Source organism: Lithobates pipiens, unplaced genomic scaffold (genome assembly GCF_037356315.1).
Source record: "Lithobates pipiens isolate NorthernLeopardFrog02 unplaced genomic scaffold, aLitPip1_a1.2 Scaffold_10, whole genome shotgun sequence".
Taxonomy (NCBI): domain Eukaryota; kingdom Metazoa; phylum Chordata; class Amphibia; order Anura; family Ranidae; genus Lithobates; species Lithobates pipiens.
In genome coordinates, this window is record NW_027507686.1 from 31826214 (window position 1) to 31846851 (window position 20638).

General features: G+C 41.9%; 1 protein-coding gene across 1 annotated transcript; it reads right to left on the reverse strand.

Annotated features, from left to right (window-relative positions):
- Positions 1-3321: 3321 nt before the first annotated feature.
- Positions 3322-15132, reverse strand: RRAD (RRAD, Ras related glycolysis inhibitor and calcium channel regulator). Its single transcript, XM_077453385.1, has 5 exons — positions 14997-15132; positions 10477-10833; positions 8914-8987; positions 6080-6284; positions 3322-4119 (listed from the first exon to the last, which is right to left on the reverse strand). The coding sequence occupies exons 2-5, from the start codon at positions 10829-10831 to the stop codon at positions 3842-3844; spliced, it is 912 nt and encodes a 303-aa protein (XP_077309511.1). The 5' UTR covers positions 10832-10833; positions 14997-15132; the 3' UTR covers positions 3322-3841.
- Positions 15133-20638: the final 5506 nt, after the last annotated feature.

Consider the following 20638-nt stretch of genomic DNA (forward strand, 5'->3'; position numbering starts at 1 on the left):
ACAGCGATAATAAATTGGAATCACTCGCAGAATTGAGTGATAGCGATTTGTGGGGAGATCCGTCATCAAATATTGAAGAGTAATGACAGCGACAATTCTGGAACTGAGCAAATTTCAGTGTTTTTGATTTGATTACATTATTGAATAATTTCTATTATTGTTATATTATTATTTGGTATAATTATTTATAGTTATTTATTATATTATAATTTATGATTTCATTTTTCAAACTTTATAATACCCGGGATGTCTGCTAGACTCTGGTTTGGACAGATTTAAGTGAGTTATTCCTAAGAATTACAGGACTACAATATAAAACGCCAAATTTTCATGCAAAATAATTGTACCGCTTTTAGCACCTAAAATTCAAAATTATCGTACCGCCAGGGAGGTTAACTTGTTGCTGAACTCTCATACTTCTCAAACTCTCAACTTTTACTGTAATGGAGTTATCTTCCTAAAATATGATTACAGTAATATAGAAGAAACTGAAGTTGGACACCAAGCATGACTATAATCATAACTCCCAAATGTCACCGATTTCGGGGGACTGTCCCTTAATTAGAACAAAGTCCCTCTTTCCTCCTCATTTGTCCCTCATTGTGGTCTGATCTATATAGTTGTATATAAAATACACTATTTATCATTCAAAAGGTGTTTTTTTACTGCTAAACTTTTCATTCAATTTCTAAATTGTTGCATTTGTACATTTCAAAAGCCAGTATAAAGGAATAGTGTGGTAAAACGAAAGCACTTGTGAGTTTAACGAATAATTTTTTTGTAGAATTCTACTTTAAGCGGCGTGGCAGAGGGTGTGTCCTATGCCTATATCCTTTTGTTAATGGGTCCCTCACTCCCATCTCAAAAAGTTGAGAGGTATGCTATTATACAGGGTCTAGAAGACTAATTAGAGGGTCCATAAGATACAGTATCTCACAAAAGTGAGTACACCCTTCACATTTTTGTAAATATTTTATTATATCTTTTCATGTGACAACACTGAAGAAATGACACTTTGCTACAATGTAAAGTAGTGAGTGTACAGCTTGTATAACAGTGTACATTTGCTGTCCCCTCAAAATAATTCAACACACAGCCAATGTCTAAACCACTGGCAACAAAAGTGAGTACACCCCTAAGTGAAAATGTCCAAATTGGGCCCAATTAGCCATTTTTCCTCCCCAGTGTCATGTGACTTGTTAGTGTTACAATGTCTCAGGTGTGAATGGGGGGCAGGTGTGTTAAATTTGGTGTTATTGCTCTCACTCTGTCATATTGGTCACTGGAAGTTCAATATGGCACCAGTAAAGTTTGGGATGAGAGGTCAGTGGTGGATGGATGGTGGAAGGGTATCTTTTCTGGGATGGGTGATTTGGGGGATGGTGGGATTTGTGCTAGGAGTGGTTGGGGTGGGACTAAGAGTGGAATTGGTGGGTATTTGTGCAGGGGGGGGGGGGGGTTTGAGGGGAGAGGATTTGTGCTAGAAGGGGGATTGGGGAGGGGTGAGAATTTGTGCTGGGAGGGGGGTTTGGGGAAGAAGATTTGTGCTAGGAGGGGTGATGGGGGGATTTGTGCAAGGAGAGGGAATTCGGGGGTAGAAGAATTGTGCTAGGAGGGGTTCTTTGCTAGGGAGGGTGTACAATGGGATGTTAGATGGGGGGAGGATGTGTATTAGGAGGGGGGATTTGGGGGGGGTTTGTTCTAGGATGATAAAGAGGATGGGTGATTATTTTGGGTGGGACAGATTTATGCTAGGAGGGGGGAATAGGGGGGAGTTGTGTTGGGAGGAGGATTTGAACTGGGAGGAGGGGGAATTTTTGCATCTTTGGGGAGAATTTAGGCTTGAAATGGGAAATAATGCTTAGGGGGTGAGTGTGCTGATAAATGTTAATGTCTCAGTTTGCCATCTCACCCTCGGCATTGGATCATCTTGTCCCGGCACTGCCCATACTGAACACAGGGTACTCAACAGTTCTCCTCCTCTCCACACATCACATACCTGAGATCAGATTCCTTTACAGATACAGCCTCGATCTGCACAGTGTGTCGCTGGCTACTGTAGCTGCCATTCCGATCTGGAAATTTCACAGGTCAGAACTGTAACATAGCCGCCTGTACACTGCCCTACTGACTCCTATAGACTGCCCTACTGACCTCGCATCCTCTTTTTTTTCCCACAAATAGAGCTTTCTTTTGGTGGTATTTGATCACCCCTGCGTTTTTATTTTTTTGCGCTATAAACGAATATAGAGCGACAATTTTGAAAAAGACGCATTATTTTTTACTTTTTGTTATAATAAATATCCCCCAAAAATATATATAAAAAAAAAAATTTCCCCTCAGTTTAGGCCGATACGTATTCTTCTACATAATTTTGGTTAAAAAAAACGCAATAAGCGATTATTGATTGGTTTGCGCAAAAGTTATAGCATTTACAAAATAGGGGATAGTTTTATGGCATTTTTATTAATAATTTATTTTTTACTAGTAATGGCGGCGATCAGCGATTTTTATTGTGACTGCGACATTATGGCGGACACATCTGACATTTTTGACACATTTTTGGGACCATTGTCATTTCTACAGCAATCACTGCTATACAAATGCAGTGATTCCTGTGTAAATGACACTGGCAGTGAAGGGGTTAACCAAGGGGTGGCAGTGTAGGGGTTAAGTGTTCCTAAGGGTGTGTTACTAACTGTGGGGGGCTGGGCTTTCATTTAGTGAACACTGATCTCTGCTCGAATCACATGGAGCAGAGATCAGCGTCACTTGTTGCTAGGCAGAACGGAGAGATGCTGTTTACAACGGCATCTCTCCGTTCAGCTGCCCCGTGAGACAATCATGGGTATGCCCGCAGCGATCGAGTCCGCGGGACCCGCGACCTGACTCATGGGGGTCCCGACCAGCATGCGAGTGCGCCGCCGGCGGCAGGTTTGCGATGGCAGGGCGGCATTAAAGATTGGACGTACCTGTACGCCAATATGCCTGCCCGTGCCATTCTGCCGACGTACATCGGTGTGCGCTGGTCGGGAAGTGGTTAATTAACTGTATTCATTATTCACGAATGAATTTATCACGTATTTCAATTATGTGTTGTTATTAGCGCTGCATCTATTTTGTTTTTATGTTCTTATACATGTCAACATATTGTTTCATTTTCATGTTTTTGAGATAATAAACTCATATCTGTTTTCAGTTTTTACGTTGGCGATAATGTCCCATGTACTGGCTCATTCATGAGCTGCACTCTCCACTTTTGACAAATCTCATCTCTCAATGCATCACTCCTCTTTTCAGCGCAATTAAAATATAAGAAACTTTTTTTTTTAATTACAGTAAATAGTTTATTACAAAATCTGTCTGTAAACAAATAGTAAAACCGTCTGAAAACAATCAATGGAAGTGCAATACAGTTCATAAATTACAGTCGCCTACATGTCCGTCCCGAGGCGTCGGCGCCCACGTGATTCCTGTAATGGCGAACTGTAGGAAACCAAAAAAATTAAAAATAAAAGAGAAAAGGAAAAAAAAAAAAGTCTGTACGGACCTGCGTACAAAAATGTTCAAGTTTTAAAACAAACGTAGATAATGGCGTCTTCCTCCGAGCCCAAAGCAACCGGTCCGACACAGAGCATGTCAGGAGGCACAAAGTTGCTCGTGGGCGTGATCGTCCGACCGCCACAGAACTCGTAATGCAACGTTGTCAAGTCTTTTCTTATTAAGGCATAAATTAGAAACAAGTATCTGAGCTCTAATTTGGGTTTGTCTATCGCCTTCTACGTCTTCTGCTCACAGAAGAACAAGTCCAGTATTGGGTGGGGGCAGGGAGGGGGGGCGTTTAGAGCACGGATAGGTCGTGGCAAGATTTTGATTTCTGTTTGAAAGCCATTTTCTTGTTGTTTTTGGCCACAATCTTCCCGAGGAACCTCTTGGCTTTCTTGCCTATGCTCTCCCGCCTCTTGCTGCTCGCCATTCGTCGGGCGTTGTCCTCCTTGCTGTCCTTGCGCAGTCTGATTTGGCGCACGATGCCCTCGAACAGGTCCTTGACGTTGTGGTGCAGGGCGGCCGAGGTCTCGATGAATTTGCAGTCGAACACAACAGCACAGGCCCGGCCCTCTGCGGGAGGAGGAGGAAAAACGTTACTCAATGTAATAAAATGTATCATTTCAAACATGTTCAATATTGATACCTCAAATATTCGGACCTCCTTATCCTAGACAGTAAATCCCATTCAGTTATATAGACAAAGACAGATTTATTTTGTGTTGGTTGGAGCCCCTGTCATGTTTTTTTTGCTTGGGAAAGAGAATTATTATCACTGAAACCCCTGGGGTGCTTTTTTAAATTTATTTTATATATTTATATAGCTTACTATATTATTTAGTATTATTATTCATAATTATTATTAAATGTATTTTATATAGTTATATAGTTTACTATTTTATTTATTATTATTATTCATAATTATTATTATTATTATTATTAAATGTATTTTATATATTTATATAGTTTACTATATTATTTATTATTATTATTATTCATAATTATTATTATTATTATTATTATTAATAAATGTATTTGATATATTTATATAGTTTACTATATGTTTTATAATTATTATTCATAATTATTATTATTATTATTATGATTAATAAATGTATTTGATATATTTATATAGTTTACTATATTGTTTATTATTAATAGTTTACTATATTATTTATTATTATTGTTATTATTATTATTATTCATAATTATTATTATTATTACATTTATTTTATATATTTATATAGTGTACTATATTATTTATTATTATTAAGGTTATTATTATTATTCATAATTATTATTATTATTATTATTTGTAATAATTTTTTTTATTTAGGCTTCATGCACTCTGGAGGATTTTAACTCTGCTACTGGGGACATCCAGCCTTCTTTTTTTTTTCTGCCTCTAAACGTCCCCTTCATGTGTCCATGTACAGAGGAGTTTAGAGGCAGAAAAAAAACCTCCGTCAATGTGTGTAGGAGCAGCAGCGTTTTGGCAGAAAAAACGCTTGATACGCCTAAATGTGTCTAAATGCGCATTAGCGCTAGGGACGTTAATTCATTTCAATAGACAGAATAAATTATTACTCTGTCTAATGAAATGAATAAACGTCCAAACGCTTGACTTGCCTAAATACATTACATGCATCAAGCTTTTTTTTTCTATCAAAGGAGAAATGGCCAAAGCATCCAAGGTGCATCAAGCCTTCATTTTTTATTATTATTTTTTAAATATTTTAGATTCTTTTATTGTTTTTTATTATTAATTTCTGTAATCGTTATAATTATTTTTATTATTATTAGTAGTAGTAGTAGTAGTAGTAGTATTGCTTTTTATTATTCAGTTTTATTATTATTGTTGCTTTTTTATGTATTTCAGATTCTTGTATGGTTTGGCAGTGGTGTAATTTTAAGGAATTTGAATATTGGGCTGGCAGCTTCTATACACCACAGGAGTCCAAATTGTGTATATATATATATTTTTTTTTATGAAATTTATTTTTAATAATACAATTTTAAATTAATTATATATATATATATATATATATATATATATAAAATTATTATTTTTTTTTTTATGAAATGTATTTTTAATAGAAATTTTAAATATCTGTCCTTCATACTGGACATTTTTTATTTCTAATGAAGTGTTTCCTACACAAAATATAGTTTTATTATTGTTTATGTATCATTATTTATATTCTTTTATATATTTTTTATATATTCTATACATGAATTTTAATATAATTGTATTATTTTAATATAACTTATAACTAGATTTAAATGTTTTAATTCAGATTCCTGAACTTTTATCATTTTATTGATGAATGTCATTAAAACAAAGGCTAGATCTTCATTATATTACATATATATGATTCAGGCAATATTTTATTATTTTAGCCGTAATGATATAAGTTCTACATTCGATATTTTAGCCCTGATGAAAGGGGTTCAGAAAGCCCCTGAAATGTGTTGGATGTTCACTTTTTGGCAATTCCTACTATAAAGTATATAAGAATGAAATCCCGCTCACCATCCACAGACACTTCCCGCGATCTGACGAGGTCACTTTTATTCCCAACCAGGATAATGGGGATGTCCTCGGACTGGCGAGCTCGTCGCAGTTGGATTCGGAGTTCGGAGGCTTTTTCGAAGCTGGTTTTGTCGGTCACGGAGTACACAATGACATAGGCGTCCCCCATCTTCATACATTGGTTGTGGAGCCAGTGATTGTCATCCTGGAGAAATAAAGACATAGAAATGATCAATTACGGATCACATATACTGCATGGTATTGATTCTAATATCACATATATGTTAATAATTCTATCATAGCTACCTATATATGAAGATCATTCATCCTTTTAAAGGTGTAGACAGGATAACATCCCTTATAAATCATCATACGGCTTTAGGAGTCTCGGGGAGACCAACCATATAAAAGCTGAACTCCAAATGAATGCAGCTCTGTATTTATTATCATTTATTGCCACTATTTTATTAAAACAGTGGCAGTACCTGAATCTGATCTGTACAGCAGAGGTCAGACTGGGTAGGAGAAAGCCGCACAAGGAGCCAATGAGTCGTGCTGATTGAGCGCTTATGCGTTAGCAAGGGACGCACTGATTGGAGCAGAGAGCAGAGTGACAGAGGGATGAGCTTGTCAGTCTGCTGCCTCTCCTGGAAGTGTTAATGAACTACAGCACAGAAAAAAACAGGTCTCCTCCAGTCAGACAGGGCTGTGATGTGAGCATAGGAATGTACACAGGGTGTGCCGGATGTGCCTGGGCACACCCTAATCACCCTGTGCGGCACAGATTCTCCATGCTACTGACACCATCCACTGCTCTAGTGACCCCATCCACTGCCTTGCTGACTAACACCATCCACTGCCCTACTGACTGACACCATCCACTGTTCTACTGACTGACACCATCCACTGCTCTATGGACACTATCCATTGCTCTACTGACTGACACAATCCATGTTTTAATACATTTTAAAATGTTTGTTTACATTTGTTGATAAGAATGTGTGATTTATATATATATATATATATATATACTGTACAGTGGAGTCGCTAGGGGGTGGAATCTGGGGCCCATAGCCCCCCAAGTCTCTGCAGGGGTTCCGAAGGGGGGGGGAGGCTCTCTGGGGACCCTTATGTAAGTGGGGATGCTCTCTGGGTACCCTGATTTTAAGGGGGAGGCTCTCTGGGGACCCTAATGTAAGGGGGGCTATCTGGGAACCCTGATGTAAGTGGAGGGCTCTCTGGGACCCCCTTTTGTAAGTGGGGGTCTTTCTGGGGACCCTGATGTAAGAGGGGCTCTCTGGGACACTGATGTAGGGGGGGCTCTCTGGGGACTCTGATGTAAGTGGGGGGCTCTCTGGGGACCCTGATGTAAGGGGGACTCTCTGGGGACCCTGATGCAAGTGGGAGGCTCTCTGGGGACCCTGATGTAAGGGGGGGCTTGCTGGGGACCCTGATGTAAGTGGGGGGCTCTCTGGGAACCCTGATTTTAAGGGGGAGGCTCTCTGGGGACCCTAATGTAAGGGGGGCTCTCTGAGAACCCTGATGTAAGTGGGGGGGGGGGGCTCTCTGGGAACCCTGATGCAAGGGGGAGGCTCTCAGGGGACTCTTATGTAAGGAAGAGGCTCTCTGGGAACCCTGATGTGAGTGGGGGAATCTCTGGGAACCCTGATGTAAGTGGGGGGCTCTCTGGGAACCCTGATGTAAGTGGGGGGTTTTCTGGGAACCCTGATGTAAGTGGGGGGCTCTCTGGGAACCCTGATGTAAGTGGGGGGCTCTCTGGGAACCCTGATGTAAGTGGGGGGTTTTCTGGGAACCCTGATGTAAGTGGGGGGCTCTCTGGGAACCCTGATGTAATTTGGGGGCTCTCTGGGAACCCTGATGTAAGCGGGGGGGCTCTCTGGGGACCCTGATGTAAGGGGGGCTCTGTGGGGACTCTGATGTAAGGAAGAGGCTTTCTTGGGACCCTGATGTAAGTGGGGAGCTCTCTGGTAATATATATACACACACACACGCGTATATTACCGTATATACATGTGTATGCCCGCCCAAGCATATGACTTTCTTTACTATGCTGCAATGGGCTCTAGCCCAAGATCTTTTGTAGACCTAGGAACACCCCTGATACTGTATATACACATACACACACATGTGTGTTTGAGCTTTGGGATGCACACTCTAATGCAATAGGCTGCACACACCTATGGCTGTGAGGCAGAGCTGTGTAAATCTTAGGACTGGATGGACATAAATAAAGTTCCCTTGGCGGGGAAGTCATCTCTCCCCTGTGTATTTAATCTGTGTATTTTCCTTTATGTCCGGAGTTCAGCTCAAACGTATCATTCAACAAATGTGGAAATATGGATAGTGCTTTGCTTATACAGCCTCTTAATTAAAGCAGAACTCTTTTGTCATGTGTATTCTTCTTAGTGGGTGGGTCCTGCCGGGCCCCTCCCACAGCTCTAGTCTCTGCACAGGCTATGTACAGCACAGTGATGATGTCACTGCTACTTTAACAAGGTAAGATCTGGGTTTGCAAAGACACACAAAATGGATTTATTGAGGAATATATTGAAATGAACATTTTTATGGTTGAGCTAATGAATCACGCAATGTAAATAAAAAAAATAAAAAAACATTAGCTATACAGAATGAATGCCACTTCAGCCTAATAAACTAAAGACTGCAGAAAACTACAATATATAACTAATTAATACAATATAATTGATATAATTAATTAATACAATATAAAAAATATCCAATATACATAAAATCCATAAAAAAATAAAATTCCTTTGGTAACAAATGAAATAAAGTGAATAATAATAATAAAGTACCTGCTCCCAAATATCAAAGACCAGTAGGCTGGCTTCCTCCCCATCCACCATTATCGATCTGTCATACGTGTTTCCTAAAAAAAATAAAAATATATCAAATTTTTAACAAAAAAAATGATTTTTATCAGAGAAAAGTTGTGACAATGTTACAAAGTTGGTTTCGGTGATCAATACAGACATGAGGGGTCAGCTAGGGAGACCAAATATCTAATGGGTGGAGTCTAAACCCTGATCATGGATAATGAACCAATCACAACTGTCATTGTACAATTCGGGATTGAATCTATCTGCTGCGATCGTTCTTATAAAGGGACCTTCTTCTATTTTCACACCTTATGTTATGGGCACCACAGACAGTTCATATTTCAGGCACCTTTACCTGTATGCATTACATATGGGGAATAAACGAGGGAGCTCAGTTATCAGAGGTGAGTCAGGGCTCAATATAGACCGGAATCAGGTCAGACAACAGATGTATGTTAATCATGGAGAAGGTGGTCATATCTTCAGCTATGACAGCCGTGTCACCGGCTCCAATATCATACCCGGCTGGAGCTATTTACTTTTATACTATTACCTGTGTTTCTAAATGAGTTCAGTCCAGGGTGACCAAGGACAGGCTCACCTTAAAAGGCACCTTTCAGGACAGACACATGGGGGGATGATTTACTAAAAATGGAGAATGCTAAATCTGGTGCAGCTGTGCATGGTAGCCAATCAGCTTCTAACTTCAGCTTTGAGAACCAAACCTGGAGGCTGATTGGTTTCTATGCAGAGCTGAACCAGATTATGCACTCTCCAGTTTTAGTAAATCAACCCCAATGTGTCACAGCTAATATGCAAAAGCCGTTTGATGATAAACCTAATTCCCAGTAGGGGAACACACAAAAAATCTGACACGTTTCGCAGACCAAGCTAACTTCTTCAGGGCTCAGGTGTTGTACGCGGTTGGATCCCAAAGATGGACAATCACCAAGTCATAATATGATTATATTATTCTACATAATTACGACATCTCCTTAGTGATTTGGCACCTTAAGAATACCTGACCCCGGAAGGCATTTATTGTGCAAGCGAGACGCGTTGGCTGTTTTGTGTTATTCTGATGAGAACTAATTTTTTAATGAAAGGATTTGAATGGTTGTTTGGCTTTCTCCTTAGACTTATGAACTAATAATATCTCATTTTAAAGGGCTGCCACCCTTACTTTTTTACTATTACTACTTTTTTTATTATTTATTGGGAGTGTTTTTTGTATATTTGGGGTCATTTAGTTTATGTGACATTCTAGTCTTTCTATTTGTGCTTTTTCGTTATGTGACTGTTTGGTTGAAAAGAGTTTCTGGAACCCTCAGGAGAAAATGAAAGCCCACTGACCAATAAAGGCCATCACACCCCAGAAAACAACCAAAACCCCCCTGATGTCACCTTCCACTACGACGCATTTCATCAAAATTAAGAAATTGATCTGAAATCTCTTGAAATTTTGGGGAAATCAGAACTCTCAGTTTTGCCGATCCCTAGTCACCTTTAAGCCTGCAGTTGTGTGTAGTGTGACCTTACCTGCTTCTTCTACATCCTGAAGATCCTCCACACCCCCGAAAATCCTGGCCAGGCTGGACTTGCCCACTCCATGCTCACCGAGCATGATGACCTTGAAGAGGTGGTCTTCGGAGTCACTTCCCGAGGATATGACAGAGTCTGAGGAATCGGACGCCCAGCTCTCGCGCTGCTCGTCAGCCGGGTTGTAGGAGGGGTAGCGGACTAGTTTGGCGAGCTCCCCGGCAGGAGATTTTCCTCGGAGCTCCTTGTCGTCGGCTGGCATGCTCCTCCGGTGGAGCTGCTGGTGCATGGCGAGTGGCATGCTGCCCCTTCTCTTCTCCAGGCTTTTGATCCGGTCGCTGCGGTTCAGGGTCATTGCTGAAAGAGGAACATAACCAACATTAATTCCTGGAGACCCACAAATAAGTGGAAGGATTTGGAATTTGGAAGAGTGAACATTGCATCACAATGGAACAATGGTTGTTTTCCCAATTATTAACATCATCTGCCAGAGACTGAACTAGAGGTGCTGAGGAAATCTCCATAACAAGCGTAAAATGCGGAGGTCCACCCTAAAGTGGACCTTCCGCTCATTGGAATCCCCCCCCTCCGGCGCCACAATTGGCACCTTTCAGGGGGGAGGGGGGTGCAGGTACCTGTACAGTACAGGTATCTGCACCCACTTCCGGGATAGCTCTCTGCGGAAAGGGGCGTAGATTACGCCCCTTTCCGAAAGTCCCCCGCTGCCTGCTGGGAAACACACAGATCCCAGAGGCAGCGGGTCCATCCTTATTGCGCAGCGCGACTCGCGCATGCGCAGTAGGGAACTGAGAAATGAAGCCGAAAGGCTCCACTTCCTGATTCCCATACCCAAGATGACGGCGGCAGCACCCGAGAGACGATCGAGAGATCGGCTTCGGGTGCCGACATCGCGGGCGCGCTGGACAGGTAAGTGTCATTATTTTAAAAGTCAGCAGCTGCAGTATTTGTAGCTGCTGGCTTTAAAAAAAAAAAAAAAAACGCGGAGTCCCGGCGGACTCCCGCTTTAATGTACTTTTAATGAGAATCTTGTATTACAGAAAGCCAACATGTTTCAGGAGTTCAAATGGTCTCCCTTTATCAGTGCTATAAATAATTGAAGCCCCCGATTGAGGGGGACCTCTTAAACTCCTGAAATCGGATTTCATGATATACAATGTCATAATAAATTTAGTGTGGACTAGCCCTTATCTGGGTTAAGAACCAACCTTTGGCCACCACTCCTGGGAAAGCCACCTAAGGGTATCCATTCCCTTTACACTACTTGAGACCTACCCGGGGATATCCCTTGTAATTTGAGATCCAGCAACCCCCCCACCTTCATTCTACCTTCTAGATTGGATGGGTGCCCAGATATTTATCTTGTTTTATATTACGGTGCCGTCTCTTGATGGGGTTGGAGATTTCGGCATGCTGAGCCGAGAGGAATGGCTTTCCGCAAATAACTGACAAAGGGCATCAGCCATGTGTCAGGTCTGTTCTCATCATGAAGCCTCATTGCTGCCTCCAAGTGGAATCGCCTGAGCCGTCTCCGTGGCACCGTCATTGTCCCCTCGTAGATCGAATTCCCCTTCATGAATGAATCAGTGAGATCGGAGCCCAGTCCTTTAAATTATTCTCCTGTGAAATACAAACCTCGCGGCACAGACACCACAATGACTATGAGGAGATGGCCAATCCCCAGGGGCGGTGAATGTCTCGGCAGATTTTTTTCCCCCCTCATCTTCATAACTTAATAAATACATTATTTCATGGAACTTTTCTTGCTATGTCTGGCCCTTCCCCCTGCCTCCCCTTCCATTATGTCCCCCTTCACCTTACTGCGGCATTTAAAGGGCCGCAAGCCATGGAAACACGTCGAAACTACAAGTCTCAGCCATCAGGCACAGGCGAAGAAACATTCACCAATAGAAAGAGCGACAGACCAAACGATAAAAGAACCCGACTCATTGCTTTGGTTTACACCAAACAAAATAAATCAGGCACAAGGGGGCGCTCCGCGGTCAGCCATTTCTTCCATTGCTGGAGAACTACAAGTCTGAGCAAGCCCTGTCCTGGGAATTCCATCTCCTGGATGGCGGTCAGCTTTCCACAACTCGGATTGGGAAATCGTTTAACCCTTTCCATGCTGCTCCATTAGACATATTTTAATACCTTCCTTTACCGCTTATTGATTCTACATTAGTATCATACAAGAAGTCTATGAAAGTCAGATTGGACAACTGAACTCATATAAAATGTTTCTGTATAGTACACATGGAGGGTGTATTTGGAGTGGGGGGGGGGCATTCGTTTTGTGGTTTTGTAGGAGACCCTCTTCCAGAGATGATGAGTTTATAGTGAAATAATCATTATTGTTAAGCATTTCATTTCATTCAATTCCTTTAAATGCCAACACTGGACTTTGTGAAATCATGTGATGGCATTGAATTGGCAGGCAGCCCATACACTGACGTATTCCCCATGTCCTCGGGTTCCTATACATCAGTGCAAGGCATGGTGATTGGTGACTATAGAATCATTTATTATAGTCTAATGATTCAACTAATTACATTGCAACTCGGATTATATTTTTTTTAAGTGCAATGTGTCACCATCAAACAATATTGATGGACTTCAGATGATCCATTGTATGAATATACCGTAATTAATGAATTGCACATACATGAAATGATAGATTGGATCAGTGCAATCTATCACCACCATGTGCAGACAATACTTGATGGACTTGTGGCGATACATTGTATTCATATACCGAAATTAGCACATTGTACATTCATGTAATGTTATACTATATCACTATCAGACAATACCGATACTGTACATACATTGAATGATATATTCAATACCGATACTGTACATACATGGAATGATATATTCAATACCGATACTGTACATACATGGAATGATATATTGTAGCACCATCAAACCATACTTTATGGACTTTAGATGATACATTGCATGAATACACTGTAACAAAGGATTGTACATACACTAACTACTATATTGAATGACCATCAGACTATACATTGTATGAATATACCGGAATACATACATTGTATGACCGTCAGATGTTACATTGTGTGCATATACCGGAATACATACATTGTATGACCGTCAGAATATACATTGTATTAATATACCGGAATACATACATTGTATGACTGTCAGACTATACATCATATTAATATACCGGAATACATACATTACATGACCGTCAGACTATACATTGTATTAATATACCGGAATACATACATTGTATGACCGTCAGACTATACATTGTGTGCATATACCGGAATACATACATTGTATGACTGTCAGACTATACATCGTATTAATATACCGGAATACATACATTGTATGACCGTCAGACTATACATCGTATTAATATACCGGAATACATACATTGTATGACCGTCAGACTATACATCATATTAATATACCGGAATACATACATTGTATGACCGTCAGACAATACATTGTATTAATATACCGGAATACATACATTGTATGACCGTCAGACTATACATCGTATTAATATACCGGAATACATACATTGTATGACCGTCAGACTATACATTGTATTAATATACTGGAATACATACATTGTATGACCGTCAGACTATACATTGTATTAATATACCGGAATACATACATTGTATGACCGTCAGACTATACATCGTATTAATATACCGGAATACATACATTGTATGACCGACAGACTATACATCGTATTAATATACCGGAATACATACATTGTATGACCGTCAGACTATACATCGTATTAATATACCGGAATACATACATTGTATGACCGTCAGACTATACATTGTATTAATATACCGGAATACATACATTGTATGACCGTCAGACTATACATTGTATTAATATACCGGAATACATACATTGTATGACCGTCAGACTATACATTGTATTAATATACCGGAATACATACATTGTATGACCGTCAGACTATACATTGTATTAATATACCGGCATACATTGTATGACCGACAGACTATACATTGTATTAATATACCGGAATGCATACATTGTATGACCGTCAGACTATACATTGTATTAATATACCGGAAAACATACATTGTATGACCGACAGACTATACATTGTATTAATATACCGGAATACATACATTGTATGACCGTCAGACTATACATTGTATTAATATACCGGAATACATACATTGAATGAGAGTCTCTTAAAGTGCTCCACAAACTAATACAAGACAAGCATGCTATATGTTGGTAATCTATGGGGATCCCCTAGAAATAATCCAGACACCCCGGATCCTCGGGTTCCACATGCAATGTACAGCTGAATGCATTCCTGTGCAGCGCTGCAGTCTATGTTGGTGACATAGTTAAAGGTCTCCTGCAAAACTAATTAAGAGCTGTGCAGAATGAGAATTGTAGCCAAGTTTTGGAGCGATGATAGGAGGAAGGGGCCAGGATGGGTCACCATGGAACACAGAACGCCCACTTACTTGTGGCTGGCAGTGTGTCTGCTATAATCCCAGGGGTGGCAGGGAGAAGTCCTTTGCAGTAATGTCCCTGTGACAGGCTGTGTGCGGATCCTGCTGCAGGCTGGAGTCTTATGTATGCCTGGAGGGGCTGACGTCACAGGGAGCCCAGCATATGGGAGCCCAGGATCCTCCCCACTTCCATATCAGTCCAGGTGTGATGTCACACAGCACTCTGCTTACTCAGACCCCCCCCCATCCCCCCATCTGGTGCCATAGGAGCTCTGCCATCCACATGTGCCACCCTTCCAGAATATTCTGAATGGACAGACACACTGCACCACTTAACCCCTTCAGGGGTGTCACTGGATGTGCTGAGCTTCTATCTGTAAACCCACAATTTACAATGCAGCACAATGTATTTTTTACCCTCTCTGTTTGTCCTGTTCGTGCTGAGAAAATAAAAGTGATGGGAAATGCAAAATGTTACAGTTGTCGCCAGAACAGGAAGTGAGGGGAAATGTTCCAGTGGGGACACCTGCCTGTAAGTGTATTTCCCTCACTTTGCAGAGATATCCTCATTTCCTGTTGTGCCTCCAGGACAGGAAGTGAAGGAAATTCTCCCCAGTGTGAAACAGACAGTGCAAACGAGCCTGTATTTGTAAAATAAATAAACAAACAAATTTATTGTGGCTTTTGTCACACTTCTGCGTTTTGAATCACAGCAAATTTGCCGCAATTTTGGCCCCTGATATCGCGGTGTAGTTGTGCCGCGACGGTTGCCTGATCAATTACTCTGCAATCACGGCAACCCACATCACATGAAGCTTGTTTCCCAAATAAAGTTCAGGAGCTACTGACATGCTTGAATGGAATCTCAAATGTGCGCCAAGCGATTTATCATTCACACGTCTGCGGCAAATCTGCCCGCAATTCAAAGCCCTGAAGTGTGAATGCAGTCTAAATCTGGACTCCAGAATAATAAAACCGTTCCTTGTGTGTGTTCTTCTTGATTCTCGGCGTGCTTTGTGTATTTCTTCCAGATCTGTGCAGCAATCCAGTGTGAGACTCCCTGTAATAAAGACCACCCACTGCTGCTCCCTCTCCTTGTGCAGGGGGACTGGTCTTGTCTCCGCCCCTCAAGTAGTGGGTGGAGCCTGTTGAGTCCCTCCCACAGCTTTGCTCCCTGCAGAGACTATTTATAGCCCAGTGATGATGTCACTTCTACTTTTACAAGATAATATCTGGGTTTACAAAGACATTTAGTGCAGATTTATAGTCTTTGTAGCTAAAAATCTAAATATTTATTTTTCATAGTAAACTTTTTGCAGCTTGTAAAGAAATATTAAAGTAGAACTGAACACTAATATAGGAATATACATTTCTGGAAGTGAAATAGGACTTAGAAAAAAAAAAGAAATAAATCTATCTATCTATCTATCTATCTATATATATTGATTGGTTTACGCAACATTTATAGCATCTACAAAATAGGGGATAGATTTGTGGCATTTTTATAATTTTTTTTTTTTTTACTAGTGGTAAAGGTGGTGAGCAGTGATTTTTAGCGGGATTGCGACATTGCGGTGGACAGATCGGACACTTTTATAATTTTTTTTGGGACCAGTGACATTTATACAGCGATCAGAGCTGAAAATAGCCACTGATTACTGTATAAATGTCACTGGCAGGGAAAGGGTTAACACTAGGGGGTGATCAAGGGGTTAAGTGTTCCCTATGGAGCTGTTTCTAACTGTGGGGGGGGGGAGTGTAGTGACTGGAGGAGGAGAGAGATCATTGTTCCCGATCACTAGGAACAGCAGATCTCTCTCTACTCCCCTGTCAGAATGGGGATCTGTCTGTTTATATTGACAGATTCCTGTTCTGGCTCTCTGTAGAACGATCGCGGGTGGCCGGCAGACATGGCAGCCGCCAGCCACGTGCATCGGCTTTGGCGTCGCGCGCGCCCCATATCACTCTTAAAGGGGCCGACGTATACCTACGGCGATTTGCGCAGGGGAGCCAAAGGTTTTGATGTTTAGGATCGGATGCCCGGAGAACTTTATTCTACAGCCACAGACCAATCTATAAAGACCTTATAGTGAGCCACGGGGACATTTCCAGGGATATTTCCAGGGACATTGCAGGGACATTTCCAAGGACATTGCAGGGACATTTCCAGGGACATTTCCAGGAACATTGCAGGGACATTTCCAGGGATATTTCCAAGGACATTGTAGGGACATTGCAGGGACATTATAGGGATATTTCCAGGGACATTGCAGGGATATTTCCAGGGACATTTCCAGGAACGTTGCAGGGACATTTCCAGTGATATTTCCAGGGACATTTTAGGGACCTTGCATGGACATTTCCAGGGACATTGCAGGGACATTTTAGGGACCTTGCATGGACATTTCCAGGGACATTGCAGGGACATTTCCAGGAACATTGCAGGGACATTTCCAGGAACATTGCAGGGACATTTTCAGGGATATTTCCAGGGACATTTCCAGGAACATTGCAGGGACATTTCCAGGGATATTTCCAAGGACATTTCCAGGGACATTGCAGGGACATTGCAGGGACATTTCCAGGGATATTTCCAAGGACATTGTAGGGATATTTCCAGGGACATTTCCAGGAACGTTGCAGGGACATTTCCAGTGATATTTCCAGGGACATTTTAGGGACCTTGCATGGACATTTCCAGGGACATTGCAGGGACGTTTTAGGAACATTGCAGGGACATTTCCAGGGATATTTCCAGGGACATTTCCAGGAACATTGCAGGGACATTTCCAGGGACATTGCAGGGACATTTCCAGGGATATTTCCAAGGACATTGCAGGGACATTTCCAGGGATATTTCCAGGGACATTTCCAGGGATATTTCCAAGGACATTTCCAGGGACATTGTAGGGACATTGTAGGGATATTTCCATGGACATTGCAGGGATATTTCCAGGGACATTTCCAGGAACGTTGCAGGGACATTTCCAGTGATATTTCCAGGGACATTTTAGGGACCTTGCATGGACATTTCCAGGGACATTGCAGGGACATTTTAGGAACATTGCAGGGACATTTTAGGAACATTGCAGGGACATTTCCAGGGACATTTTAGGGACATTGCAGGGACATTTCCAGGGACATTTCCAGGGACATTTTCAGGGACATTTTAGGGACATTGGAGGGACATTTCCAGGAACATTGCAGGGACATTTCCAGGGATATTTCCAGGGACATTGTAGGGACATTGCAGGGACATTGTAGGGATATTTCCAGGGACATTGCAGGGATATTTCCAGGGACATTTCCAGGAACGTTGCAGGGGCATTTCCAGTGATATTTCCAGGGACATTTTAGGGACCTTGCATGGACATTTCCAGGGACATTCCTCAGCCTTGGGGCCTGTCCCTGGAAATCCAGGAGAGTATACAGGGCACGGGCTGTGACGCTGCCCCCGGAGGAGGGTGGAGGGGACACCTGGCCCGGTTACAGGCGGTGACGTGTGATCAGATCTGGTTACATCTGTGCCCAAAGTAGCATCTGGAAGTCATGGAAATAGCCGGTGAGCAGGCTTCCCCTCCTGTCTGGGGGTTCATTTGGCATCCCCGGTGATTTCACCACCGACAGGTGCAGCTATATATATGACACATCTGCCCCACCACCCACCCATTCCTGTCCTGGGCTGATCCCCGTCTCCACAACAAACTGAAACAAAGTCATTATCACATGCCGGATACAAGTCACTGACTCAGAGAGCATCCGATGTATCCAACTATGGCTCCAACATTGGCCGTGGAGCTGGACGTCAACCTGCTGGCTTCTTTGGGGGGTCTCTTGCAGCCCAAAGAGGGCCAATCAGATCACTGAGTTGAGCGAAATTTGCGTGGAAAAAAAAATCTATTTTTTTTATGTTTATTTATTAATATTAATTTCTTTTATTTTTAGGATGTGGGTTTTTTATAATTACCAAAAAGATCTCTTCTTCATCGTAATATAATACTATATACAGACAGGGGAGCAACCTAAAAATGAAAAAAAAGGAAATCCTCAGTAACTTTCATTTTTCCATTCTTGTTGAGTCCAATGTATTTCACCATAATCATAACATTTTGCTACAACTTCTTAATTTTTGACCAAATTTTAAGGAAGTGAAATCTTGCCTTGACACAGATCAGCCCCTGCTGCCTCTTACTTTGTGACTTGTTACAATGTACTGGAGGTGAGGAGACTGAGGAAATGCTTCCTTCTGCCTGCAGCAGAGTGATGAAATCATCTCATCCTAAGCAAAGTCACTGACTGGAGCTCAAGTGTTGGTTGTTAAAGTGGTTCTAAAGCTTCAGCGTTTTTATTAACTTATTTATTGCATTTTCACCTCCTTATACTTTCCTGAACCCCACGATCCAGCGCTGTGAATGAGAGCCGCAGGTCTCCTGGCTTTGTCCCTCCTCCCTGGGCAGATCTATAGCCATTGGTTCTTGCTCCTGTTAATTAACTCCAGGGACAGGGGAGGGGGGGCAGGGCTGAGTCCCGCTATTTGTGTCAATGGAAGCGGCAGCGGGAAGAGGAGCCAGGAGTGCCGGCAGGGGACCCTAGAAGAGGAGGATCAGGGCTGCTCTGTGTAATTCTATAAATATAGACATGTTTGTTATAAAAAAATATATAATAATAATAATAACTTCACAACCACTTTAAGGATGCATATATTGTTTTTCTGAAATATGATCTTGTTGGTGTTTATTGTGACATTTCCAATAAAGCCACTATAATGGAGGCTTCTATAGCTGATGACAGGTGCACTTTACTCTCACTCCTCCATCCTTGTGAATGGAGTCTGAAGACTGCTGAGGTCCCTCCTATTATAGACTGAGGTCCCTCCTATTATAGACTGAGGTCCCTCCTATAGACTGAGGTCCCTCCTATAGACTAAGATCCCTCCTATTATAGACTGAGGTCCCTCCTATAGACTGAGATCCCTCCTATTATAGACTGAGGTCCCTCCTATAGACTGAGGTCCCTCCTATAGACTGAGGTCCCTCCTATTATAGACTGAGATCCCTCCTATAGACTGAGATCCCTCCTATTATAGACTGAGGTCCCTCCTACTATAGACTGAGGTCCCTCCTATAGACTGAGGTCCCTCCTATTATAAACTTAGGTCCCTCCTATTATAGACTGAGGTCCCTCCTATAGACTGAGGTCCCTCCTATTATAGACTGAGATCCCTCCTATTATAGACTGAGGTCCCTCCTATAGACTGAGGTCCCTCCTATTATAGACTGAGGTCCCTCCTATTATAGACTGAGGTCCCTCCTATAGACTGAGATCCCTCCTATTATAGACTGAGGTCCCTCCTATTATAGACTGAGGTCCCTCCTATAGACTGAGGTCCCTCCTATTATAGACTGAGGTCCCTCCTATTATAGACTGAGGTCCCTCCTATAGACTGAGGTCCCTCCTATTATAGACTGAGGTCCCTCCTATTATAGACTGAGGTCCCTCCTATTATAGACTGAGGTCCCTCCTATAGACTGAGGTCCCAAAGACTGAGGTCCCTCCTATTATAGACTGGGGTCCCTCCTATAGACTGAGGTCCCTCCTATTATAGACTGAGGTCCCTCCTATAGACTTAGGTCCCTCCTATAGACTGAGATCCC

Coding starts and splice junctions, on each gene's coding strand:
- RRAD (XM_077453385.1), bottom strand. CDS start 10,831: ATGACCCTGAACCGCAGCGACCGGATCAAAAGCCTGGAGAAGAGAAGG. Junction 8,988..10,476: donor TCAGGATGTAGAAGAAGCAG/GTAAGGTCACAC, acceptor TATTTTTTTTAG/GAAACACGTATGACAGATCG. Junction 4,120..6,079: donor GCGGGAAGTGTCTGTGGATG/GTGAGCGGGATT, acceptor CTCCTCCCGCAG/AGGGCCGGGCCTGTGCTGTT.